The sequence below is a fragment of the Buteo buteo genome, chromosome 19 (assembly GCF_964188355.1).
Source record: "Buteo buteo chromosome 19, bButBut1.hap1.1, whole genome shotgun sequence".
Classification (NCBI taxonomy): Eukaryota; Metazoa; Chordata; class Aves; order Accipitriformes; family Accipitridae; genus Buteo; species Buteo buteo.
The window spans coordinates 25,750,652-25,778,606 of NC_134189.1; the positions used below are offsets into that span (position 1 = coordinate 25,750,652).

The window sequence follows — 27,955 nt, forward strand, 5'->3', positions numbered from 1 at the left end:
CTGTCTTCACTCCAGTTCCTTCCTTTACCTTGTCAAACACTGGGAAGGGTTGACTTGAAAACTTTGTCCATTTAGCAGAACTTGGCTTCAAGTCAACAATCCCAGGCTAACAGTGTTTATCAGGCAGCATGAGATCAATTCTAATTCCTGAAGAGTTATCATTCTTCCTGTTGAGGCTGTTCTCCAGCACTTTGAGATGCTGAGAAACTTTACACACAGGTGTTTGCAGGAGGCAGAAAGATTGATGTGTCCCTGCAAGTTTTACAACTGATCATATCGGTCATAACAACCTCTATTGTCTTATGGGAGGGCGCTGTGTTTTCTTTTTTTCCCCTAAGTGTTGGTTGTAGTTTGTGGGAGCCAGCTCGGTGCAGTCACAGAAAGACGGTCTGCCCAGTGTTAAACTGGTATCTCAGCCTGGTTCCTGCACTGGAATATATCGATGCTTTGCTGGGGCTGGCAGAGATGCACGCACTTGCTTTTGTTGACAAATGGACAACATTGAAGTAAAGGTGTGTCCTGCTCCAATTCTCTATAGCAATTACCAGGTTATTTTTTTTCCATTTGTATGTTTAGCCTGCCTCAGTCTGACAGGAATCATGAGAAGAAATTGGTGTCCTGCAGGGTGAACCATTACACACAACCAAAGCCTTTCCTTTCAGTGCCAGGGGCACACGGTGGGCGGAGAGCCGGTCAATAAGCAAACCGATTGTCTGGCTTATGATGATCAACTGTGGATGATAGTCGTTAAGCACTGTTAGTGCTGTTCTTTTGAGCAAATGAGGGCTGTCGCATTACTGCCACAGGGGAGGAGGAAAACCGGCTGTTTCATTCACTGGTGACATTGCCACCATTGGAGCCAGCTTGGGCTGAGCGAGGGGCTGGCACGGGGCAGGTCCCTGCGTGCTCGGCAGCGAGGCACGTGCCACTGTGCATGGCACGCCGACGTCTCTCCGTGTAGGGGACAGCTGGCTGCTGAGCATCCACATCCCGCTCCCTTTTTCTTAAGGCAGCAAGATGAGGAAAGAGCGGGCTGGAGGGATGAAGGTGGAAAGACAGGCTCTTGCGTCTCTTTTTCTGCCTTGGCTGCAAAATGACATACAATTTTTTGAGTTGGTTGGGGAAAACAGGTAGGATGACCTAGAATGAAGAAACTGAGGTGATTTTGTTCACCAGTGGGCACAGTCCTGTCTTACATTTTGTGCTGCAGTTGCAGCTGCCCTGCCATTGATTTCTTGGCACCTCATGTCCTTGCCTCTTTTGGAAGTAGGTGCTGGGAAGCTCATTCTCCAGCATTGTCCGACTCTCTTTTGGGCTCTTAGGAGACTGTCCAGTGAGGGGAAAGCTTGAACTGGGCTGCATCCCATTCCTTCCTCTCTCCCCAGCCTCCTTGCTGGGCCTGGTGGGATGGCAGCACGCATTCAGCCGTTTCTTCTGAAGCAGCTCGTGAAGTAGGGCACCGTTCTCCTACCAGGTGGGTATAATTTGGCATGACTTCCAGTTCTGCTGGGCTTTGCATGGTGTGAGAAGGGATGCTGCTGTCTGCAGAACTGGGCAAGGTGGTGCCTGGGGTGAATCCAGTGTAGCTGGCAGATCCCTGGGTGCGTGGGAATCCAGTACAGAGAGAGCTGACATGCGGTACGTCCACCTGGTCCTGTGCTATTAGAATATTTACATCAACACACCAGTCCTTTCTTTCAGGTGATTAATGAAGCACGCTTGTCTTTTGGCTTCATACCGTGGTAGTGCATCCTCTCTCTCCTCGTGCCCTCACAGCTTTCATAGGTGGCTCTTTCTGCATTGCTTGGAAGCTGCTGGCGTTACAAACTGAAGTCAGGATTGTCTGAATCGGTGTTAGTCTTTGAGGGGAAAAAAACCATGCGCTTGTTTGCTTGTGCCTCACAGGTGGAGTCTCATCTGGGAGAAGTGAAAACCTTTCTGCTAAGTATTACTTTAAAATGTGCTTCTACATAATTAAAAAAATATGCTGCTGCCAGTACCTCACCAGCAGTCTCTGTAAGTCCCAGGGGTGCGTGGACAGTCATTGAGGTCCTCTCTGACACCATTGCAAAATCTCTCCTGGTCAGCACTGGGGAGCGTTATGGAGGAAGCGTGCACCGTCATGCCTGTGGTAGCCGTAGGCTGCAAACGTATGCATCATCCATGATCCCCACACTGGTGTTGGCCTGGTAGCTCTCCTATACAGCTGAATTAATTAATTTTGAAAATGGGAGAGGAAGACGTATCGGGCATGCACTGCTGGGCCTCTTCTGTCCTGCAGCCTCCGAAGGATGTTCTCTAACAGCTCTCTGGGCTCAAGACTAGTTCCTCGGCTGAAACTAATCCTCACTGGAGCGATGGCCAAAACCACTGAGGACTTGCTCCTTATGCCTTCAACCTGCAGTGTTTGCTGTTGTTCAGAGTGCACAGAAAGCTGTGAGAGGGTGTAGGACAGATCTATTTTGTCTTCTAAAATGAAGGGAAATGGCCTGAAGGGACTGAATTATGGAGCAACACACTGTTTCCTTCTTGCCTGATGTCTTGGTTCAGAGAGGGCTTTGTTTAGTGCTTACTCCTTTGCTTTGTGGTTTAAAAACAACAGTGAAAGAAAAACCAAGAAAAAACACTGAGCAAGGAGCAGCTGAGTGGATAACCCACAGATCAGCCAAATTATCGTGGGGGCATCCTGAGCTGTAGCTGGGATCCAAACGAATTAACCTGCCACTAATTGCTCCCAGCAGAGAGCACCAGCTGTGGCCCACGTGCTGCTGATTAGAGGTATTTGCCATGGTGTTTGGTGGCACCTCTCTGGAGCAGCGCGTTAAAGAACCTGCCGGGGGCCTCCCACGGCCATAAGGACCAGTAACCCCGCTCCGTGGGAGCCAAGGGCTGCCGTCGGGAGTGACGGACAGCGGCGAGCAGTTTGTGCCACCTCACCTTGCTGTCCTTTAAGCACCCAGCACCCGGTGGCACAGAGGTCCCTGTGCCTTGCCTGGTTAGGAGTGGAGACAGGCAAATACAGTCCCCCCTGTGCTGGAAGGGCAGCATATTAACGGCAGCGTTTCTAGGCCGGTTTGCAAAGATGAACACTACAGGAAAACCTCTCGCTCTCAAACTCCTTGACCTGGCCTGTTTAGCAGGATAAAAAAGATGCAACAGTCAGCACACCACCTCATTTTTGTGTTTTTGCTTCTATATTCTCTCCAAGAAAAGGAAGGAAAACCAGGCACACCCACCTAAGCACTAGTGAGGTGCTTTGCTCATCTCTCAGGGCAGGCAGCAAAGGAAATATTCCAAGGGACAGTCTTAACTTCTCCGAACAACGCTTCCCAGGGAAGATCCAGGCACTGTTCGCACGTTTGGGCATGGGAAGCCTGCAGGTTTCTTTTCGTGATAGAAAACAGCTGCTATGTGCTGCAGATACTTGGGTACGATAGTTTTTAAAAAGAAAGGACCTTGTAGCAATGATTGCACCAAGAAAATTTGGCATTCCCACTTTTATATTAAATTTTTTTATTGAGATGATGTAATTACAGGCATTTTAAAAATTATTTGCAACTCACTGGCCCTGAGAATAGGCTTTTTTGTTTGTTTTTGTTTTGTTACATTCATTTGATTCAGTCCCTTAGCCCCACACCTTAAAAAACCAAAAAGCCATCATCAATAAAAACAGACTAGAATTTTATTTAAAAAAACAGACCTTGAACTGATGCATTCTGGATTTGCACACGGTTGCAGTCTGACAAAAAGATCTGGAGAATGCATGCGCAGAGTTTGAAATCTGGGGAGGGCGGCAGCGACTTAGTGTTCACAGAAAGGGCCCCAGTAGTGTTCTTTGGATGGAGAGGCAGTCAAAAGGTTTCAAACTTAAATCAAGAAAATGTTCTGCTGTGGAACTGCAGCCTGTCCTACCTGACAGGCTTGTCGCTTGTTCAGGCTTGTAGCAAGCTGACGGCAATGAAGGTCCCACTTAACTGGACAGTGTGAAGATGCTTTGCTGGGTGTTGAGGTTGGCAGGGACCTCTGGAGGTCATCTGGTCCAACCCCCCCCCCAACCTGCTCAAGCAGGGCTACCCAGGGCCAGTTGCCCGGGACTATGTCCAGACGGCTTTTGCCTGTCTCCAAGGCTGAGACTCTTTCGCCCTTTTCCCACTTGCTTTGGTGGCAAAGGCAGAAAGTTCAGCTGCTTTGCTGCTGGCAAATTCTACACTGGGAGATCAGAAACTGGGGAGGGAAGGTGGGTGTCAGGGTTGGTGGAAAGAGTGTTACCTTTGCTAGCCCAGACGGGCAGCCGAGTGTTCCTGTAGCTCAGGATGTTAATGCTGTGTTTGCACTCCAGGTATCTGCCATTTGGATGTGAGGTAGAAGGGAATCTGTCTACTGCAGCTGCTCTAGCCTGGTGTTATTTTTTTTAGTTTTAGTCATAGCTGGTAAACTTGCTTCCAAGACCCCAAGAGCAGCTCAACTCCTGCAGCTCCCACAACAGGTCCCAAGCCCCTGCAGTTCTGGCAGCTGCAGTGTCACCCACACCGCTCACTGCTGCACCACGCAGACCTGGCAGGAGGCCGGGGACAGCACCAGCCAGGAACGGCCTCTGTGGGATCAGCCTGCTCCAGGTTCAAAGGCTATCTTCATTCCAGCTAGCATCAACCTTGAGAGAACTTCTTCTCTGTGGTTGTGAAGAAGTTGTCTTAAGATGTCCTTTACGTGTGAGCTGGAAGAGTTTCCAACAGCCACCAAATATTTTTTCCCCCCTTTTACTTAGATTCTGCAGGTTAAAGTGATTGTGGTTTTGGTAAAAGTGAACATTTCCTCTACAAAACTTCCCCACAGGACAACATATGAGATTTCAGGATTCCTTGCTTTTTCCTGTCATACCCCGTGCTGAGGATGAACTTTGCTAGCATACACAGTGAGCGTATGGGCTTATACTGGTGGATTGTCTATTGTTCTCTGTATTTTGCAGTGCGCACCTTGGCTGTGACAAAAACCTGTGGCTCACCTGAGCACTTTATATACAAGGTCCCCATCGTTTGGCTTTTTTTTTTCCCCCCCCTCACCATCTCGTAACAGTAGCTGCAGCAGGCAAAAGAAAATAATGCAGTTATGGAGTTGTCACAGCCAGAGCAGTAAAGGATATGAATCGTTCTCTGCATAAACTTGGTTTCTTTCTACCCTAAGAAACAAGGAAAAGCCTTTCTTCACATTGATACTTCTGCTCATGCGTCATCTGCCATTCATATTTACCTATTCACCCCAGCTCCTGAGACATGACCACAACGTGGGTGCCCTTGAGCAGGGTGACACAGCAGAGTAACTCCCTGGCCCCTTGGTTTGAAGGGACATTTGGTTTCAGATCTGTGACCACTGAAGTCCCTCAGTGTCTCCCAATCTCACACCTCCTGAACTTCAAGGACTTCAGAGTCACGGCAGAGACAGGTGACAGGTTGTCTGCTCATCTTTCTGGTACACACTCCCGCATCATTTCTTTTGAGGCAGAAAGTCAAGTATGTGGTGTGCTGGGACGTGTAACATATTGATTATAATTTAATAAAAAAATGTGGCTGGGAAAAGATTAGGGAGAAACGTGTGCCCTGTCGCTCCCCATCAGATAGTGACTCTGAAAAATCTCTCCTCTTTGTATGATGCCTATCTATACCCTTAACAAAGCTGCTCCTTCTATGACCTGTGACTCAACATTGAGTCTTTTGTGAGATTGGACTATCTCTGTTTAAACACAGGGGACACTATTCATTGCCAAGTGCCATTTTTTCCTGGATAGATTAACCCTTGTGTTAAACATGTGGTAAGATCAAATGTTGTGTTGGTTTAATAGCTGATAAAAGCTCTATCATGGGAATGTACCTTGGGTTTTGGTTGAAACAGATTAGATTAGCCCACTGATTTTTTCCATTTCTAGTATGCATGGTCCCATAAAAGAGGTTTTCTGTTTTAATGAACTGGTGTGGAAGTGCTTTCTTCCAGACACCATATGATTCCTGCACAGTTTCTCTACACATCTGCTCCCTTTGCAAGTATCATTTCTGCTGCTAGATCTTCCTTCCATTCAAAGGACCACTGATGATGGATTGCTGGATGCCTGGACATCACAGCCTCCTGTCATGGTGGCCCAAGCAATGTGAAATGAAAAAGGCCAGTAGTTTCTCTCATATTGGGCATCAAGGACTGATGAGCTTCCTGCGACCAAACTAGGCATAGCTCTTTGCCTCATGCAAAGCACCCTCAGTGCAGCAAACCAAATCGGGGGTGTGAAAAATGAGGCACCTTGCAACCAGAACAAAACCAAAAAACCAAGAAAGCAACACAGCTGTTGGGTTTCTTTTTTTCTTGTCTTTTAAATCATGTTAAAAACGGGCAAGCTGAGTCAAGCTCCCTTGATGGCAGAGCTGTGGGGTGGGGAACGTAGTGGGAGGCATAAAAAAAACAAATCCCAAAACAAAGCCAAAATCAATTACAAGATATAAGTATAGCTATTTGGTCTCTAGTTCTCTACCATCAGTTTTCAGACTGGTGAATCATCTACCTTTCCAGCAGCACAAAATGATCCTGGAGAGGTTTCTGAGTAATACAAACCATGTGATGGGTCCCTTTGCTTTCTCCCTACCACGTAAGGAACAGTCCTTCACCTTTCACCCCAAACTTGCTAGAAGGTATAAGAAACACTCCTCCCTTTTGTAATTACAGATCCTTCAGCCTTTGTTTTTTATAGAAAGCTTTGAGCTGAAATTCTGCATTGTGGATATATTGTGGGGATTACATATATATACATATATATATGAAATGTTTACATATATATACACATATATATGTATTTATCCCCGCCCTCCCTCCCCCCCCGCTCCATTCTATCACTTCTTTGCTAGAGGGAGGGAAAACGTCAACATCAGTCTATTGCAGAGGTTTGTCACATTTATTTTTCTCCTCCCTGGAGCACTTAGGTGATTGGTTTTGGTCCATATTCCAGCAGTTAATAGCCACTCGCAGGACTCGTTGTGAGCCCAAGCTGTTTTGGGATGGTATCCCAGCCCACACGTGAAGGGTGACTCCTCTTCATTTGACAGATATGTGTGGTAAATTCTTTTGGTAGCTTCAACACTTTTCCCAGTGGCAGCACATGTAAATTGATCCAAGCAAACTGGAACCTTTGAGCAAATCCCTTCTGTGATGCTATTGTTTTATGCGGTGTTATGTCATGAGACTTGCACAGAAAATGAGCGCTCTATTTCCATAGGAAAGCCTTCCAAAAAAAAAGCATAATCTGACGTCTTGTCCTATGTGAGATAAGGAAAGTCGAACTGCATGTTTATTAGGGAAAAAAAACAACAAAAAACCCCCAAAACTGAAACAAACCAAAAAGAAAGAAAGAACTCAAGGGAGACTTTGTAGGAACAATGAAGTAGTGCATAAGTCCAGGCTTTCTCCCCTTTAATTTTCTGCCAGCACCACTTCTGCCTGTTAGTTTGTTTTGTTAAGGTGCTTCAGGTCCTGCATGGTCTTCAAGCTAAGCGGCAACCCCAAGTACTGCTTCTGTGTTGTTGCTTCCCCTCCCAAACTGTGCCAGCCATCTGGGCAGATGTTTCTCCCATGGACCCACAGAGGCGGTGCACCAGTTCCCTTCAGCACTCATCTTCTTGGTATATTTGTTCATCCAGTTCCTGGGATTCAAGGTGCTCGAGGCGGTCTGTTCGGCCACTCATAATCTCATCTGGGGTCTTCATGAACCTGCAAAACAGAGAAACAAGCGTATTTCCCAGTGGTCTCAGCTTTTACCTTCATCAAGACATTGAGGCCCCCAAGCTCTACAGCTCCCCAAATCATCTTTGCTGTATCCTCCCAAAGCTTAGTATTCCCCAGCTTCTCCCCAGCCTACTGGTGTCTTCCCTCCTCCATACCTTGAAAGGAAACCAAAAAAATCACAGGCATTTACCCCTGCTCTTTGAAAGTCCAAATCTGAACCAAAGCCCATAGCCTTTTCCAAAGAACAGTATTTACTTCTTCTCCCCCCTCATATTGTTTGCTGTTGTCATGTAGGATGAGGGTATGCCACAGGTACACTCATTTATGGTGTCTGGTGACAGAAACATTAAAAACGTTTATGGGCAGCATATTTCAAAGCAAAAGCAGTTGCAAGGCATGGAGAGACAGAGGGCTACTGGTTTGTGCAGGCTTGTGTGTAGGTGAGTGAAGAGGAATATGAAACACCAAAGGAACAGTGGTGGAAAAAGCCAAGGACCAAGTCAGAACAAGTTCTGGGAAATGGAAAAAGCCCTGAAAGCAAAAGCTTTTGGGCTAGGGAACTGTGAGCGAAGACTGTCTTTTCCTGTGTGATTGTAGCAAGTGTAATTGTAATGAAGCAGCATCCTCTGTAAATGAATGCCATGGCTCCCAGCACTAATGTTTTGATGCAGTAAGTCTGCAGGGGGCTAGAAACAGAAACTGCCTCTGGGGAGGCATGGCAGCAGTAGGAAATGGGAAAGGACATCCACCAGCCTGCAGATCAAGTCTGCAGTCTTGATCTTTGCCAGGATGCTTTTGTGTACTACTGCACAGAGATAGCACAGAAAAGCTCTGCTTTTTCTTTCTGAATTTAATGGCGTAGGAAGAGAGAGTGGCACAGGAAGGATGAAACCCTAGTTTAAACACAAATCACTTTCCTAACTCATAAGTACTTCTGGAGAAATTAGGATGAAAGATGTTTATGCTGGAAATGTTACAGAATTTTACAGTCTTTCATTAATGATGTACTGGCTAACATTCAGCAGTACAATATGTGTTAATCAGAGGAGCTGATTTTATTTCAGGTTGATGATATACTCAGTATCCTTACCCCAGTGAAAACAAAACCAACTGACAGGAGCCTTGTTACTGTCATTGACCCAGAAAAATCACTGCTGGAGCTAATGGGCAAGACTTGCCTCCTCTTCTGCCTCTGAGGTTATAGAGCTGAGGGCTTTCTGTCTGAAAAATCTGAAGTCTCCCAGCAAACGCATTGCACAGCCTGGAACTAACCTTTTGCCACCCCTTCTAATTTTGGAAATCATGTGCACATATGCATTTAGGGAAAAAAAAAAAAAAAAAAAAGAGCTGTGACTCACTGCTGTGTCACTCCCATTTGTATGCTGGAAGAACGCTGCTGATATAAATGGTGTTACGGCGGTGAAAAACTAGCATACAGAAGTGGTGAATCAGTCCCTGGCTACACAGTGAAGACGCACCAAAGCCTACGGGCCAGACTGTGCCCTGATTTAAACCCTGTGCTTGTCTTGTTGGTCTTGCATGAGGATGAAATCAAAACAGAGAGTGATCCCACTGCTCTCCCTACCTTCTCTCTGCTCTGCTTCCTAAACCAGGTGGGAAATGGGCTGATGTGAACTGTACGACAGTACTTTGGGTATTCTTTCTGTGTTTTAAGTCAAGGAACTCAAAGCATGGGTTTTGTAATAGCATTTGATTAAATTTCAAAAAACGACCCAGAACTACAAGCTAATGAAGAAACAGTATCTGTGACCTCTTTTGTTGCAGAAGACTCTCAGGCAACCTATTAGAAATCCATCTCTGACTCCATTTTACTTAAAGGTCTGTACAGATATCTGCAGATGACAACTGCCTGCATGTTACTTATAAAGTCACATTTTCTATTATTTCTGTGCTTGCAAGAAATAGCCAAGAAAGGCACATTAATGGCTTGATTTTTTGCAGCTGTTCTTTTTCTCTTCAGATATAAATAGGTCTAAGAAAACAACATCAATAAGTTTTTATTGGGAATTGTGCAAAAAATGCTTTGTTGTGTTTTTTTCTAGTTTCCGAAGGAAATGAGGTTTATATGCTCATGTTTTATGCTCCCTGGTGACCTTTGAATCTGTTGGTCAATTTTGGGCAAGTCTGACAGAGGAACTGAGGTCTCCAAGGGTACTGAGTTTGTACAGTTTTGAAAAAATAGGCAGCCTGGTTGAGAAGAGATGGACTCCTGTTTTGTTTGTGCCCCCACTGAAGGAGAGGCTCCAAGATAAGCACATTCACTGTTCAGCATCAAAGAATTCTCCCGGGGCAGTCCAGTCTTCACACAAGGCCATAGCAATCCAGGTTCCCTTGGTACTGCTGCTGATGGAGCAACCTTGCTTTAACTTTCCGCAAAAAAAAATTTAAAACCACGGAGTTGATTTTGCCTTTGATTCCTTCTTCCCTTCACTCTCCTTCCCCCATCTAAGTCTCCTTCTAAGAGCTGACATAAACAAGACATTCCACAGAAACCTTTTCAGCTGTAGATAGTTTGAGTGCTAATGCAGTTCTGTTAGCTATTTAAGAAAACAAACTCCAAGACTGCCTTCCTATTGATATCATTTCCAAGCACATTACTAGATCCAGACCACTGACATCAAAGCAGTCTTTGGTCTAAGTTCAGCGCTCTGTGGGTCAGACATATGCACTAGGATTCGCTGGTCTTGTCTGAAGAGAACTGGAGTGCTCTTGCTCTCTGCCAGCCGCAATCAAGCTTGTACAAGTAGCTCCCTGCTTTAACACTGTTTCAGGCACACTATTTCCTAAATTCTTGGTTGTATCATCCAATCCAATGCGTTAGGTTTTATGAACAGCTCTTGCAGGTCCCTCTCTTCCTTGAAGGCAGCACCACTGAAGACATAGTCATCAGCACTTCTCTTCTGTGATGCTGATACACTTGAGGAAATGCCTGATCCCTGCTTGGCTTTCACTGGCAGCTATGTTTGAGAAGTCAATTTGGAGTGTGTTTTCCAGCAGTTAGGCTGAGATCATGTATCATTTAGCTAAGGTCTTAAACAATGGCACAGCCTACTTGAAGTGAGTGAAAAGACTTCTATTGACTCCACTGGTCATTGAAACAGGCCTGTATTTTTGTAAATTGGTGCAGTTGCCTTGAAAGCTGGGAAGCACTGGTCTAGACAGCCTTTGCAAATGTATGCCCATTGTCACCTGTGTCATAGCTGTGCCAATGAAGTATCCCACACAGGATTCCATCCTCCGTCTTCAAAAACTAATTGTAGAAAGGAATGGCAAAGAAAAGAAAAAATTACCTGAACAAAAGCCTTTGTCCTGGCTCCTTCCGGATAATATTTAGTTTGTAGTAGTGGCGTAGGGCTCTGGACATTTTCTCGTAAGTCATATTTGTTCTGTTCTGTTTTTTTCAAAAGAAAAAGGAAAAACGTGGTGAGATGATTCATTAAAACCTTCCTAAGCCCCCAAAGGAGTTGCAGAACTATCACAGCAAGCTAAAGTAACCAAGTCAGTTCAAGAAATTACATGTTCCACTCTTCTGCTGTTTGCAGGCCCATCCTGCCCCTCCAGCCCTCATCACCAAATTTTTATGGGTCTCTTCATTCAGGGCAATTTAAGCAAGAAAGTCTAACAAAAATTCCAACTGAGGTTTTTCTACAGTTTCTTGGATCATAGATAACAAAAGGTTTCATCAACCACAAGAGGAGACATCAGATGGAGGGAGATGCTCATGTCAAGTGGGATGTGACAGGCCTGTTCTTAATGAAACCACTTTTTGTAAAAGCGCAAGAACAGTGGCTAATAGACTGAATCTGTCAGCAATCCCTGCTAAGAGCACTGTTCCTCTGGGATCCCCCTCCATTAACTAGTTAATGCTTACAGAGCACTGTGGAGATTGAGAACCCGTTTGTCCTCTTGTTATACAGGTGTAAATCAAGAAGCCCGTTAGGTTGTAGATCTGCTCCTATGACAGAGCCTTCGCTTCATTCTGGGAGTTGCTGACCCCAAAGGCCATAGCCAGAGCATTGCAGGGTGACGGAGGTATGGCCCTGCTGAAGCTGAGTGTCACAAGGCAGAATTGATGGGCACTGGCAGAGCTGTATGTGGGCAGCCCCATAGTACTGACTTGGGATAGCAGGATCAGTCCCTTAGGCTACGTCTACATGAAGAGCATTTTTCTGGTACAAGGAGCACTGGTTACTATGCTGGCAAAGAAACTCCCAGCAGAGAGACAACTATACTGGCAAAGCTGTGTTTGCACGAGTATAAAGCAGCCGCCTTGCCATGGGCAAAACATGCCAAACTAGTAGAAGCATGCTTTTGCTCTCTGAGCCTCCACGTTAGGAGTTTGGCTTGGCGCAGCTCTGTCAGTCCAATATCAGGCAGAAGGCTGTAGTGTTGACCTGGCTTTATTAAATGAGACTGATCTGCCTGTCTAAAATGCCCCCTAAGAGCAGACCTCCTCTGCTTGCCCTGACTGCAACAGCTCTGCTAAGGAAGGCCGCATAAAGAGCTCCTGTGGCAATTAAACACTAACAATGACAATGTTTTCCCTGCAAAATCTAGACTATGCTCATCGGGAAGCCCCCTGAAACACGATGTGTGCTTTTTCAATTTCTTATATGCTAAAAGGCCACTGTGTTTCCCAAGTATCTTCAGTTTTAGACACCCAACGTGAGACGTGATGGCAAGGCCCGATTATTAGCATGGAGGTTGGGTAAGGGCAGAACTCGCCATTCCCAGTGTTGCAGCCCAAGACCTCCAAGACAGATGCTCTTGTAAGCAATGAGTCACATGAGAAGATCTTGACCTTATCAAGATTATAGCCCATGTATACTCATATACAGAATCACAGAATGGTTGAGGTCAGAAGGCACCTCTGGAGATCACCTGGTCCAGCCCCTCTGCTCAAAGCAGGGTCAACCAGAGATGGCTGCCTAGGACTGTGTGCAGTTGGGTCCACAGTCTCCTCTGGGCAACCTGCTCTACTGTCTGACCATCTTCCTAGTAAAACAGTCCCACAGCTGGGGTCTCATGAAACGTAACAAGGGGCCATGTAAAGTCCCTCGCTTCCCAAGATCATTCCTCCCCAGGTGGAGGACTTTACATTGCCCCTTGTTAAGTTTCATGAAATTCCCATTAGCCCATTTCTCCACCATGTCCAGGTCCCTCTGGATGGCAGCACAACCCTCTCTGGTGTATCAGCCACTCCTCCCAGTTTTGTATTATCTGAGAACTTGCCGAGGGTGTGCTCTGTCCCATCATCCAGGTCATAATGAACATGTTAAACAGTATTGGCCCCAGAATCAATCCCCAGAGTAACATCACTAGCGACTGGATTTTGTGTCATTGATCACTATCTTTTCAGCCCAGCAGTTCAGCTAGTTTTCAGTCTACCTCACTATGTTCTTGTTTAGGTCATACTTAATTAGTTTGTCTATGAGGATATTATGCGAGACAGTCTGAAAAGCCTTTCTAAAATCAAGATAAGCTACATCCACCGTTCTCCCCGCATCCACCAAGCTAATCATTTCATCGTAGATGGATATCATGGTGGTCATGCATCATTTCCCTTTTGTAAATCCATGCTGGCTACTCATATATTCATATGAATATACTCATATGCATATACTCATATAGATATATCTATACATACTCAGCCCCAAACTGCAAAAATTACCCTCTTAAAAGGAAATACATAATCCTGCAGCATTTGGTGTCTGTCACAGGACAGCGTGTGAAATCTGAATGTTGGTGCAGACAGGAACACAGACAGAAAGCTCCTGCTGAGATGTGGTATACAGCTCCTTGTAGACCACATCTAACCAGAACATCCTTAAGCATCAGGTTTTGGGAAGAAATGAGATGCCGCAAGAGAGAAGGACCGTTAATTCTTGCGCTCCTTGTAATTTTATAATTAAATGCATTTATAACTCAATGCCTTTAAACCAAACCAACAGGTTCTCTACATGAAGGATAGGTTTTAGTGCTTGAGGCTGGATGCTTTATATTTCTAATGTGCTTAGAATGAAAGATTACAACTTTCCAGCAGTAGTTTATATGCACATGCTTTCTTCCTTTCCCCCGTTTATAAGTGAATCCTGTGAAGCTACAAGAAGTGAAGTGCCGCAGGAGGAAAACTGCATTGCTTCCTTACCTTGTGGTTTCCCCACAGCCGGGCCAGCCCGTTGGGATCCACTATCCGAAATATTTTGGATTCCTTATCTTCCCATCGGATGAAATTTTCGTACCGGCTGTCAGAAAGCAGCTGATAAACATAATCCCAAAGCAACCTACAGTCTGTGGAGAGAGGAGCAAGAAAATAGTGACTTTTTTTCCTTGGGGTTAATTCTGGACTCTTTTGGGTGGATGTGTAGCGAAAGGACAGTTGGGATCAGGCTGAAACAGCTGCTACAATCTGAAATGCAAATGGCTTGGTATTGACTAATGTTTGCAAAATGTACTGGAATATACAGCCTCTTCTGATGCATCCTAGTCCTTCTGACACTGACTGAGCATCTTGATCACATTAAAAGCTGTGTGAGATGACCTGCTGATCTTAGTTGTGTGTTTATTGTTGTACTGATGCACGTAAAACTACCACTGTTGGTCCTGATGCTGTTGCTGGCTGTTTCAGTGGAGAAATCAAGAATCCTGTAACCTGCTCTCCCTGCTGAAGGCTGCCCCTTTCTGTGCTAACATGAGGGGTCTAAAGCATGGGCAATGTTACAGCTTTCCTTTGTATATTCCATGTGATATAAAATTGACACCTTCTACCATTCTTGAATTTGCTTTTTGTTTTATTTTTTAAGGTTCCTGGAAAAAAAACCCAACCAAGTATTATAATTACTTGAGTGCTATTGAGAGGTTAAATACTTTCTATTTGGATAATTGAATTCAAATTTCCTCTTGGCAAACACTCCTTAGGTCGCTAATTAAAGGTCTAACAGATACTTAGGTTTTAGTTTAGTGTTTTTCAGTTTCATGGCAGTCTCTTGAGACCGAGGAAGCCAAGAGCTGAGCTGCTCCTACTTCCTGCTTGCAATGTGTGTGCGCGCAGCACAGCATAATAACAGGCAACTATGAAATATGGAAAGTGAATTGCACAGAGCTGGGGGTTCTGCTGCTGTCAGAAACAACAGGGGTTTTATAGCTCAACTGTCCAGATCCCTAGGATGGCCGTACAGTTGCATTTTACTTTGAAAGCAAACCCAGTCTCTGAGAGATGGCTTGTTAAGAGTGGTTAAAGGGCAGGCAACCAAAGACATCTAGCCTCTAGGTGCTAAAATGGATTCTTGTCAGCCTGTCTTTCTATTCCTGCCTGTCTGTCTGGGGTTGGTACATGTTAACAATGGCGATGATGACACGTTCAGGATGAGAATATAAAATGCTTTTTGAAAAGGGATAACACATTTAATGAGCACACCTGAAATGGTTAGATATTAACATTACTGATGGTATTTCCCATTTTCAAACTGTAAAGAGTATCTCTGAAACCTGTTCTATCTCTAAAACCAGAGCTTAGTTTGCCAGTGCCCTCAATATAGACTCTCCCTACCAGTCCTATGGAGAACAAAGCAGTGCATTTTGAAGAGGTGACATCTGGCAAAAATTGCAGGTTTCCATTCTATCTGAAACCTACCCCAATGGTCACCTAATCTGTGACATCTACAAGAGAAGGAATGTGAAACGAAACAGGCAGTCAGATTTTTTGGTTGGAAAAACCTTATTTTCATTAACATTTTTCACAGAGAAGATGCCCATTCCCATTTGAAATTTTTCTGGGTTTTAATCTAAAAAATTAAACCAGTTTCCATTTTTTTCAATCATGGATGCAAATGTTGTTCAGTGATAGCTTCCTCCCTCTCACCCAGAATAAGGTACCTGTAGCTGGGACCAAGACAGAAAATAATTCTCCTTCACATGCATTTGCCAAGGACTAGCCTAGACACGTCCCTTCTTGGCACGCACATGCAGAAAAGCCTTCCCTCCCCTGTCCCCCTGCCCCAAGTGGCATACATAGCCCAGCCGCCTATCCCATGGCTGCGGATACCAAGCAGGTAGCTGGCTGCAATTAAATGCTACGATGCCAAACACTGCTGCGGCTAACCCCTTGTGCGGCTCTGGGCACAAGTGACTTCCCCTGGACTACGTGGGAGGTCTGTAGGAAAGCGTGAAATTGAAAGTCTCAGGCTACCACTTTAATTTCTGTCATCTTTCCTCTCACAAATTCACAAAACCCAGTTCTTCCATCACCTTTCTTTCAATAATTTTTCACACACACACATTTAGTCTCTTAGACACACATATGCTAGAAAAAAACCTTCTTTTCTAGACTTCATTTATAAGGAACAAGGGAAGGGAGATTATATTGCTCTACTGGTTTGTGCCTTTTAATAATGTGGGAGGTGCTCAGATAATAGCGTAGTAAGGGCCCATGTAAGTGGTTCCTTGACACATGTACAATTCATTCCAGAACTCTTTCAGTGAAAGGCTATATAGAAAATGATTTTTTAGTGCAAGAATCTTAATTTAAAAAAACCCAAACCAACAAAAACTTCAACCGTCTTTTTTTTTATTTTCCTTTTCTTTCGATTCCTCTAGCTCTGACTCCCCAGGGCATATTTTAGCAGTTGATCAGAGCTGGTAATACGGCTGCATTCCAAAAACTACCCTTTCTTTTTTTCATTATCCTGTGTAATCTGTGATAATTTAACAACAAAACCTGCATAGTCTAGGTCAACGGTTGATGCTGAATTCACTTTTTTAGAGCAGCTTTCCCCAAAGATCTCCATGCTTTCTTTCCATCCAGTCCTTCATTAAAATCACTGTAAAGGTGATGTGATTCCCTAGGTCAGCAGTGAGTCGTTCACCATGGCCATCAGTGGGCAGTACTGGGTTCAACAGCTATGGTGGGCTCAGGCTGGCCCCACCTCATCCGCAACAGAGGTCTGTCTTGGTGGGAGCAGTTTCAAATCAGAAAACATTCACTTAGCTGGTATTTGTCAAGGAAAAAAGAAACACTTTTTGGCCAAAGCAGGAATTTATTAGAAACCTGAGAGAAGAGAGGAAGGACATGTGGGTCTGTTGAACTAGCACTTTCGGACTGTGCTGGAAGGTTGCAGGGGTGCTTGGTTGTGTATGGCCCCATTGGGAGAGTGCTGCAGGAATTCAGCGTCCCACTGTCAGTCATTTGGTTTTGCTTGTGCCACTACTGCTAGTCCTGGAAGCAGTGGCCCTCCTTGGGGTCAGCTGGAGGGATGGCACTCTGGCAGAAGCAAGTCAATGTCAGGCTCTGTCATGTTCCTGAACGTGCAGCCCTGGGCAGACACCCTCCAATTCTAGTAACTTATAGCTAATATTCACAGTTTTGCAGAGATATGATTTAGCCTAAACTTTACTTTCACCTCATTATTTGCAATATGCGATGTTATTTTTAATCAGTAGTATACTGCCATAACTATGTTCTAGAAAATTTCCAAATGTATAAATACAAATCTTACTGATGGGGACGGCAGACCCCTAATATCCTCTCTACAGTGGCCCCTGGAAGAGTTTCAAGGAGCTGATGGCTCCTTGACAGCTGACTGGAACTGCACATGCAATGTGCATTGCACTGTGCCAGGCCCTGCACGTTCACCTCAGTGTGGCTAGCAAGTGAATTCTAGTTGAACATAATGGCTTTGGTTATTTTCCTTTGGCTATCATTACTCCCCCCCTACTTCTTCACCAAAACAAGAAAACACAAAATATTCAGCCCAAGATGTCTGGGTGGCAAATTATTGGACTAACAACAGAGCTTCAGACTCTGAGAAGAGGTAGGATTCAAGTGCAGATTTGTTTTTTGTTGTTCACTTAATTTTTAGAATGGATTCAGGCTAAGCTTGAATATAAATATTCCTCAAATGAGAAGAACTCAGATCTGCATCTTGAGATCTTCACAAGAAAAGTCCTAAGTGATCAAGGGCCCCATCCCATATTCTAAACTGACTGAGCTGCTCAGACTTGCAGAGGTATTTAGTAGGCTGGTGGAATTTGCAAAAAAACCCAACCACCCAAGTATCTTAGACCTCTGTTTGCTTCAACAAGAAAATTGAAAATTCTTGAAAATTCTGTTTGGCTCCTACAACCACTTAAAAAGTTGTCTTCAAAAGCTACAGTTGCCTATCAGCAAATTTAGATATATGACTGAGTTGCAATAATGTAATGAGCTGGCATGCATCAGTGCAACTGTGGCAACTGCATCTCAAGCCACTGCAAATAGGAAATAAAAAGCATTAGCTTTAAACACCAGTAGAAAACATTTAGGCTCACTGCATTTCTTCTCACCTCTGCTGAGAGCTATGAGCGTGCACACTGTTAGTTATCATGGAGCAGCTGATGCTTGGCAGGACAATTTAGTTAAATGTATGAGCGCTGTCTGCAGGGTACCTAAATCAGTTTGCCTTCTTTCAAGTTTCACATGGGAGACCTTTAGGAATTTAAGCATAGGCACTCAGGGTTTTTTTGTTTTTAACCACAAATGATTTACACCCTGGGCTTCTTTCTCCACAGATTGCATGGTAAGAAAATATGAGGTTCTGGAGGGGTCTCCCTGACTGACAGAGGAGCAGCAACTAAGTAATCTACCATTATTAGGCCAGTAGAGACCATCTTTAATAGGACAAGAGACGCTACGTGTCATAGACTACGTGATAACTCTGAGCGAGTGTACTGAATTTGGAGTATAGTAGAGCCCATTTGGAGTAGACTGCAAGCCTATGAAATTGGAGAAAACCCAAGAGGCAATGCTAGAAGATGCTAGGAGCTTCTCCACTGGGAAAAGAAGCAGCTCCACAGAAGGCCGGTGAAGACAACACAGAAAGTTGCATCCTCCAGGAAGGTCGAAACTTACATGTATTTTCAGGAAGGATGGAGAAACAGAGAGAAGGACTTGTATGTGGATGGTTGTTTTGTAAGTGTAAATCACTTGTTTGAGAGAAGTCTGGATGGTGTGAATGACTCCCTGAACACTAAATCACTTCCTCGGCTGTTAGAAGGCCTCCAAAGGAGTAGTCACATGGGGGACTCTCCACAGGGTGTGTGTTGCCTAGTGAGCAATGGCAAGAAAGCACACGGATGTTGCTGAGGCCAAGCAAGTTTAAAAGTGTGGGATATTCAATAAGGCAGTTGAGTCAGGGCTGGTACCTAAATTGTTTGGGCATGCTGCAATTTCCTGCCTTTTGGCTAAAATAAGCTTACTTAGAAAGTAACTATGTCTCTGTAGCACAAGGAAACATTTCCCCCTAACACACACATGTACTTTTTTTTTTTAAAGTGAACTCAGATGGTTGAACTTCGTACAATCTGCAGGTAAAGGGATTTAGCTGTGGAGAGAGCTGGGACTGAAAGGCTTTAAGGCAATGTGGTGTCAAACAACCTAGCCAAAGTGGGAAGGTGGTGAATGGCTCCAGCAATGTGACAGAGCTCCTGAAAGCTGGCATTTCTATATCCCACCATTTTCTCAGCTTACTACTGGGCAAGACTGAACTATGTAATTAGCTTGGAATTAGGGCAAACTGTATCTTCAAATGGAGAGGCATGGCTGCAACCTTCTTCCTGCAGTTAATGCTTCTAGAGGGATTTTTATAGTTATGCACAAGGTAGTGATAAGGTGTAGAGTACTTAGCTAGCTCTTAAAATGTGCCCCATAAGCACTGCCCTACATGTGCAAGAGGCAGCAGCTTTATACAACTGCTAATAAGAGCCATGTATTGTACAGCCTCGAGGTTGGCAGAGCTAGAGTAAAGCCTTGGGGGCTGCCTGCCCACCCAGTCTCCTGGTTGCTGCTTGACTGCCAGGGTTGACACTAGGCACAGAAAAAGAGGCAGCTGCACAGCCCTGGAGAGGGTGGGGGAGAGGAGACAAGAATGGCTGGGGTTTGAGGCATAGGAAGAAATGTCTCCCATAAATGGCAATTGCTGGCTTTAAACCCCTCTGATAGCAGCAAACTTGCCTCCTCGCTCTAGTTGTAACCCCTTCTTTTAGGCAGCAGAAGCACCCAAGCTTCTGCCACTCCTCCTTGGCATTATAAAACTCAGTCTCTCTTCTCTGGCTGAAAAGCTCTGTTTACTGCCCACATTTACAGCACTGCCTCAGTAACATTACGAAAAAGGGAAGGCAGTAATACTGTCATTAAGAATCCCTTGTGACAGTCAAATAGACACTGTGTGAGTAGAAGCACGTATTATAGATTCTTCATTTCAAATGTCCTTGTAAGTCTATAGGCACAGCCTTCTGAACATATACTTAAAGGAAAACTGGCATATAAATACTTCCTAATGGCTATATGATAGTAGTACATATATCCCTTAGAATTGAAATAGCATCTCAGAATGATCTATAAATCAAACATTATGGACCTTAGGTTTTTAGTATTTTGACACTTGTCAGCCATTATGAATAACTTCTCTAGTATCGTTTGGCCAAGGTAGACACAAGACTGGTAGTCTCGATGTTGCAGTAGTAAGAGGTCTTACATCTGAGCTCCCTTAGACTAAATAATGCTGTTAACAGTATAAGCATACATATGCTAAAGACCTTTTTTGTTCAGAATATAACATTCCCCTGCACTGCAATATTTCCTAAAACACACACTGCATCTGAGACCCCTGTTGTTTAAGTGAGGTCCAGGATGCAGAAGCAGAGCTGGCCCTCTTCATGTATCCACTACCAAAATCCTCTCCTAACCACAGAAATGTTTCGCGAGACCCACCCACATCTTGCACTGAAGATTATTATATAAAATGCATTCGGTCTGGCTGATGACTGACTTGGAAACTAATATGGCTTCACAGAGGAAGAGATCATGCCAAAGTAACGTTGTCATACTCCCTCTGACATCAGCTGAGGCCTTACCCCTTGCTGAGTAGGTTAGCCTAAAATTTCTCCAGCATGATATCATTTGACTTAAATGGTTCTGTGATTTCTACCAGCTGAAGAGTTCTCCCAAGCTCGGGCCCCTTTATTTTACAAGGTGATTTGTGCTTCAGCTGCATTTGTTCACTGTGAAGCAAACAATGGCTGTTCACAACTGATGAGCAGAACTTCTCTAGAAGTTCTCTGCTACTCTGTTTTCCATAAGCACACCTGAAGTGTGGTTAGGATAGCTAACATGGTGATGCTCACGGTATCAAAATGATGAACTGGTAAAATTCAGCTGGCCATAGCTGCTACTGTGAGAAGGTCCTGATCTCCCTTCCATTTTATCCTCCCTTCTTCCTGCTGCTTACCTTGTGCTGGCTTTATTGTTAGGTTTGTCCGTGAGCTGACTTAAATCACTTAAACAGAAGAAAACAAACCCTGCAAAAAACACCAGCTGGCTTTCTGCTATTTAAGAGCCAAATCTGCTTGCAGGAAGATCTAGTGAATGGCAAAGCCAGCACAAAGAAGGTGGCAAGACTACACTGGCAGAACAGGTGAGGACAGAGAAAGAAAGAAGGAGAGGCCCAGAAGTTCCCATGGACCTTCAGCCTACAGTCTGTGGCCATCACCCTTGCCAAAGAAGGTCAGTAAGTCTCTGAGAAGACAACACTACTTTGGGGCACCTGGATTTGTTTGAACTGTAGCCATAACCAAGAAATCACAAAGGTTAATGGCTCTTCACTTGTACAGAAAATAACAAAGACTGGGGGAGAACTCCTGAGTCCTGACTTGGTTTAGGCGTGGCGTGGAGATGAACTTTAATTGCATTTTAACCACATCCTGTGCTGTGCAATAGGCACAGCTTTCTGGACAAGCCAAATGGACCTTTGGGCTAACTGGTACATAAAGGTCACCAGGCTGGCTGATACTGTTACTTGCTTCAGGAGTATGGTGAGAACTGCTTGGCTAACTTGCTCTCATCACACAAATGGAGAAGGAGATAAAATAATGCTGGTGCAAAGGAGAGAGAGGACATACAGCAAATCAGCTCCTGTATTCTTGCTGAAAGCCCATTCCATGGCAAAAAAAAAAAATTGGGAAAACAACAGACAGCACACTAAGACATGCTACAGTAGGATTACTGCTGTGTTGAGACACAATCCAGCCTCAATATCTGTCTAATTCCACGACATACTCATCTTAGCAGAAAAAACTACAAGAAAAAAGTAACCAAGTCTCATGATTAAGGGGTTAAATGGCTCTGAGGACTAGGGGAGCATTGATCCAGAGATGGAGCAGTCCTGCTCATCCCTATGTGGTAATCCATGTCCAGGTTACTGAGGGAAAAGAGTTCTCACTCATTTGTGAATGTTGGCTGCTGTTGGAAGCAGGATGGTAAGCTGGTACAGTAAAGCCAATGTTTCTATGTGGAGAAACCTCTTGACAGACAACTGTTTGTTCAGCTCAGTAAACTCAAGCTGGGGCTGAGGAAAGAGGTTGCCAGATTGCACAAGACTACAGTTATATGTTGCTTCTGTCTTGTACCCAAATCCTGAGTGGGAGATCAGGCAGAAGGAGAGCAGAAACCTGAGACTGTCATCCTGCAAACAGTTGTGCTGTGAGGTTGTAAAAGTAACACAGGAAGATGAGGCCAAGCTCTGTCTTTGGCAATAAAAACTTGTAATGAGAAGGAGAATCCAAAAAGTTCATATCCCTCATGTGGTTGTAGAAAAGAGCACTCAAATCACGAAGAATATGTAATGGATGGGCCAGAAACGGCTTGATAGATGAAGAATTTGCAAGCTAAAGTCTTAAAGCTGAAGTATTAAAAAATGTAGGTTTTTTTCCCCTGCCCTGTTCTCCCGTTCCATCCCCCCATCTCTACCAAACAGACAGGTACTTCCAGTATTAGCATCAAATGTTGTTCTTTTCCTGCTCTACCACAATGTAGAGAGCACTCTTCCATTTATCTTGCTAAATAAACCTGCCTCTGATCCTCCTGTGGCTTTTTTTCACCTTTATTGCTCATAAAGGGCAATGACTAGGAAAAGGGTAAGAAATTGAACCTCTGTTCACATGCACATCCTAAAAACACCTCACAACCATTCTGACATCAGAAAACTGGCTAACCACTTTAATGAGGAGAATTTAAGAATTAAGGACGAAGCTTTATCTTCTGAATTCTACTTTAGAGAAGTCAGAAAAAGCAGGAATGGTTTAACTACAGTAAAGTCATTCCCAACAAGAGTAGTAATTTTTGACCTCACAATGTGAGAATCCCCAGTATCTTCTGTCACAAGCTCAGTTTACCCTCAGGTTTAGTCTTCTGAAGTATCCGAGCTGTTTTGGGTTTTTTCAAGAGCAGAAAAAATTATTGTTTGTAGGAGACTGCTGCCCAAGAACCTCACTTCTGTGCTCCATCAGAAAGCCCAAAGCTTTCTCAGAGGTATGAGTGTGGCTGGAGGACCTGGCTCCTGGCGTTGTTCTAAGCTCCTCCTGAAGGGACTTCTTCATAAGCTCTAAACTTGCCACTTCTGATAGGCCCCTTGCAGAAAACTGAAATGTGACCTCCCCTTCTTGGGGTTAAACCTCCACATGTGGACAGAGCCAAACTCTAACCCTCTTCCTTCCCTTCCCTCAACAGAGATGGAAAACAGTGTATTGCTGAGACCTCCTTCATATCGGAAGTCTTACCAGTTTAAAGGTGTGCATCTGAAGTAACATAAACTGATGTAAACCTTTGTATGCCACTTCTAACCGAGTAGTATTAAAACCAGACTTAAACTAGGCCTGTCTCTGAAGAGAGTGAAGTATAGTGTCAACACTGCAGCGTATTTTCCTGGTTTAACTAAAAGGGTTCAAAGTGATACAAGTTTGCTTTGTAGAAAAAACTTTGAATTACTGATGCAACTCTGGCCTGAAGAAAGTGTGCAGGGAAAATAAAGGGCATGTTTTCATTAAAAGGCTAGTTTCTTAAAAACGTGTTTAACATCCTGCTGACTCCAATGGAGGCTGAGGGTACTCTGAACCCACTTAATCGCATATGTCTAGCCGTGGCATGTAGATGCTGCAGTACAGTAATGACAAGCATGAAATCTAAATGACTGAGCTTTCCTATGCCTTGGTCAGTCCTGGCTTCTGAGTGGCCCAGAACCAGCTCTGACTGTCACTTCTGCTCCTGTAACTGTGCAGTAAGAATGGAGGCAGCTGTAAAGCAAGATGCTTCACAGAAAATCTGCAACCACCTATCCAGGCTATTGCCATTCAGCTATTGCTTGAGTGTCATTAGTTAAATTGGCAGGGAAGGCACGCTTTCATGCTGAAATTAATTGTTAATGCCATGTTAAGATGACTCTCAAGGTTATAATGAAAACTTCGCCTATGAATATGAACTTCTATGAGCTTGACTCTCATCCATGCTTCAGTCTCTTTATAGTAGTCTGGCTTTCTACAAGGGGCTTGAAATAGATGTGGCATATACTGCAAATGTAAAAGTGTACATGACTACAAGGGTGAGTGATTAAACAAGGCCAGTGACATTATCATCGTCATATCCAAATGGGAGTGACAGGCCATGCCTACACCAAGGTTCTCTGGTTCTTTCAAGGCTCCAATCTGTCTGTATGAGATGCTGCCCTATGGGGAGGAAGGTCAGCTGCCTGGAAAGCAGGCACTGAACCCCCACCACTTACAACTTCGTACGCTGAAGTGAACCACTGTTTTGGTTTTCTGTAGTTTGCCAGGCTGTAACTTGCACTGTTCAGCTGTCGCAGTTGCCCGCAGTTTGTGCTTCACAAGCCCACCAGTCAGTACTATGCTGTCAAACCCTGCTGGGGTCGTGCCTCATGGCAGTGGTGAAGATAGCCTTGGGAGCCTCAGGCATGTACACAGGTAGGCTCCTATGGTATTAGCAATGATATGGGCTGTCTTAAAAAAACCAGGATAACTCTAAGGAAGCATATGACAAAAGTTAAGTCTATACAACCTGGTTTGTCAGCACTCATCCTCTGCAAAGGAGGATACAGCAATCGTTTTCAGATTATATAAAAATTCACCAAAGTGAAGCCTGTGATGCAACTTTGGAAGGGGGAATAGTAATGAATGAAACAGCTATGCACATCACTGCATGGATAGTAAGCTTGAGTGCTGGTGCACACAGGGAACCTGACTGGCGCATAGGCTCTCTTGATATCAAGTGCCACAGCAGGTCTGTGTGGACATGCCTGTCCACATAAGTGACTTTCTTGTAGAAGAAGGTTTCTACTTACAAAGCAGCATTGTCATTCTGGAATAAAGTCATTTACCAACCACCAAATGACTATATGAGGGAATTAGGTTCAAGTCTTTACTACTAACACCCGTTATGTTCACTGTCTTACATGTGTAGACAATTCATAAACAACAATAAAAAAGACCAGACTGATTTTGCTTCAAGAATCCGAGTTATTGTCCCAGTAGTATATGGGCACAGTTGGGCAGGTTCCGCTTTTGCTTGGAGGATGTGACTGCAACATCAAAACAGAAGCGGCTGTATCACAGAAACATTACAACTAGCTTTCAATGCTGTAACAGACAAAAGCAGCAGCAGATAGCTTGGTGTAAGTTATGTACCCAGCCCCTTGAGTTTATGGCTAGCTCAGGTTGCTGTCATGATGAGACATCTAGTGAAGAAAAGAACAGGGAAATACCAGGCTGACCAATAGTGCAGGGTATTGGTTGTTCCAATTTTAAATTGGAACCTGTAAATGTGAGGCATTATAGCACAACAAAAGGTGTTACTAATCACTAGAATCTGGAAGTAAATGTAACAATTCTGAGTGGAGGACTGGTCAGATGGTGTGTACTGATACACTGTACTATGTACTATGCAGTATAGCGCTCTCTTTCCAACCTCTAACCAACAACTCTAGAAAACACCTTTCACCTTTGTGTGCTCTTTCTTTCTTTATATTTACCTTGTCTGTTTGGACATTAAACTCTTTGGGGCAGGGACTATAGCACAATAGAGCCTATAGATACTACTGTATTGCAAACACTAAAAATTAAATGGAACAGGAAGCTGCCTCCCTTCTGTGAGGGCTAACGGTATCAGCTGCTGCAAAACTTTTAACTCCTAAGTTGTGCTTAGTTTTTGTTTTTTACACCCTTTACTATACAGGCATAACTGTTCTTTGCCTCCTTTCCCACACTCCCTCCCTACCACCCAGCGTACGCCACTGCATAGTAACTGTGCCTGTACAGCTGTTTTGTACAGAAAGGAAAATAAACTAATGTGGCGTAACTGCATTTGCACAAAGGATTTTGCTGGTGTATCAGTTTAAAAAAAAAAAGATCATCCTACAACTTGATACAATCGTAAATGTCACATCGACACATCTGGAGAAAATGCAGGCACTGGGGCTCTGGTCCTAGTAGATAAATTGAGGAGACACTGATGACCAAGGTGCCGTGTTTTGAAGTGTGGTGACTTGTGATGTTTAAGCTCTAAATGTCTAGTGTTATGAATCTAATAACTCGATCAGCTGAGTTTGTTTTCCTTATCCTCCTTTAAAAGAAGCTTTCCAGCTCAACTCCAAAGTAAAAAAATAAGTTTTAGTTGATCAGCAGGTTTCTTTAAGCACTGTTTGTGAAAGATTCACTCAACTAACCCCTCCTGTCGCTTACCTCCCATGCAAGTTTATGAGAAGTGATTAAGTTTTTCAAACAAAGGGGGAGGAGAATCCCTGATCCTGTTCCCCCTCCAACCTCTCTCCCCACACAAAACAACCAAACTACTATCCTTACAGAGCAGCTTTGGGGTGGAAGACCTCCCCATGCTCAGAGCTAGCACGTAGTCTACGCCCATCGTAAGTGCTGTTTTGTAGATTTTAGTAGAATGTGAGTCATTCATAGCTGATGCACTCTTAACAGGGGACTGCATTTTCAGTTTCAGCTGTCAGACTGTTTTTATTGAGAAGTTGCTTATACGTGTCTTGCTACAAATCTGCAGGGATCATGCTACGCCCCTGTACTCTCTGGATGTGTGGCACACCAAGGGGCTGAGGCAAGTCAGAAGAAAAGCTGGAGGTAGATCTCTTTCATGACTTTGGCAGGTTAAGAATCTTGCCTGTCCTCATTCCAACAGCAGTCAATAGTTTTATGGGCCAAACCAATACAGTGGTAGACGATGTGCCTCTGAACAGTTTAAACATTATCTGGCTTTTCCTCAGACTCCTGAAGGGGAAGAAACAAATCTGGCAGCTCATAAAGTCAGATACAGCCCAGTTGCTAAGGTAACCCAGCTGATAAGAACAGCATACCAATAGACAACAACAGGCACAACACTCACCTGCCTTTAGATTTCTCCCCCATCGAATGCAGAGCAGAATCAAAAGCAATAGGCAGGGTGGGGCTCTGCGGAGGAATAGTAATGCTCATCCTTCTAAGCCGCTCATATGAGTGGGATAGGTCTGCCTTAGACACGCACAGAGTGAACCCAGAGCTTAATGGGTTTTATTGGGTCCCAACTCCAACAGGACAGGGAGCCCTTAGGGTGAGTCCAGCTGCACCTACCGCTGCTCTATGGCACTCTGCCTTTCACACCCATGCAGTCGTTTGGTTAGTATCTATACCGGGCAATGCTCGAGTAAAGGGGTAGTTATATTTGTACCCCAGAGTTTCAGTGCCAGCATCTGCTGTGGATTAGTGAACAAGCCTTTCAGTCCCAGAGAGCTAGTATAGAAAAAGACACTGGGAGCTGGAAATCCCAGGAACCTCCTCAGCAATGTTACTTCCCCTCACACGAAACATCCAGAATTGTATTAGTGAGTTTTAAGTGACTGAATCAAAAGTGAGGTAAATACCAGCATGTCATTACATTAATTAGGATGTTTCTAAGCCAACCTCTATGTGGTAAAAGTTAGGACAAGACCAACCCTGTTACAGTCAGATAATCCCATAACTGCGTCTTGCAGGGATTCCTGTGTCCTCCTTTAAGCCACTGACAGGTTTCTGGTGAGATCTAACATGTCAGTTCCCATTTTCCTGCATGCTAACAAGCTGAGGTGGACATGGGTATCTGAAAGAAAGGACATTTTTGACACCTAAATCAAGTTTTGTGGTGCAAACCTGCCCTGGTTGAAGTCAGCAGCAGAGCTCCCAAGGAAAGTCATGGGGGCAGAACTTCAGGATGGCTGCAGGGAAGCTTTCTGGTGGCTGTGGTTCCACCAGGGCTCCAGCGCATGCCTCAGTCATGGCGCGCTATGAACGCCTGCCAACACAATAACCCCTGCCTCTCCTTGTG

At 44.3% G+C, this 27,955-nt stretch overlaps 1 protein-coding gene across 3 annotated transcripts in view; it reads right to left on the reverse strand.

The window, feature by feature from the left end:
- Window positions 1-3,496: 3,496 nt before the first annotated feature.
- ETV6 (ETS variant transcription factor 6) overlaps window positions 3,497-27,955 on the reverse strand; it is a 142,459-nt gene continuing 118,000 nt past the window's right edge. For all 3 annotated transcript variants that reach the window (XM_075051782.1, XM_075051780.1, XM_075051781.1), the window contains 3 exons: window positions 13,928-14,070; window positions 11,070-11,170; window positions 3,497-7,743 (listed from right to left, as the gene is read on the reverse strand). In XM_075051782.1, the coding sequence (XP_074907883.1) occupies window positions 7,638-7,743; window positions 11,070-11,170; window positions 13,928-14,070 (350 nt within the window). In that variant the 3' untranslated portion in view covers window positions 3,497-7,637. The remainder of the gene's footprint in view (window positions 7,744-11,069; window positions 11,171-13,927; window positions 14,071-27,955) is intronic.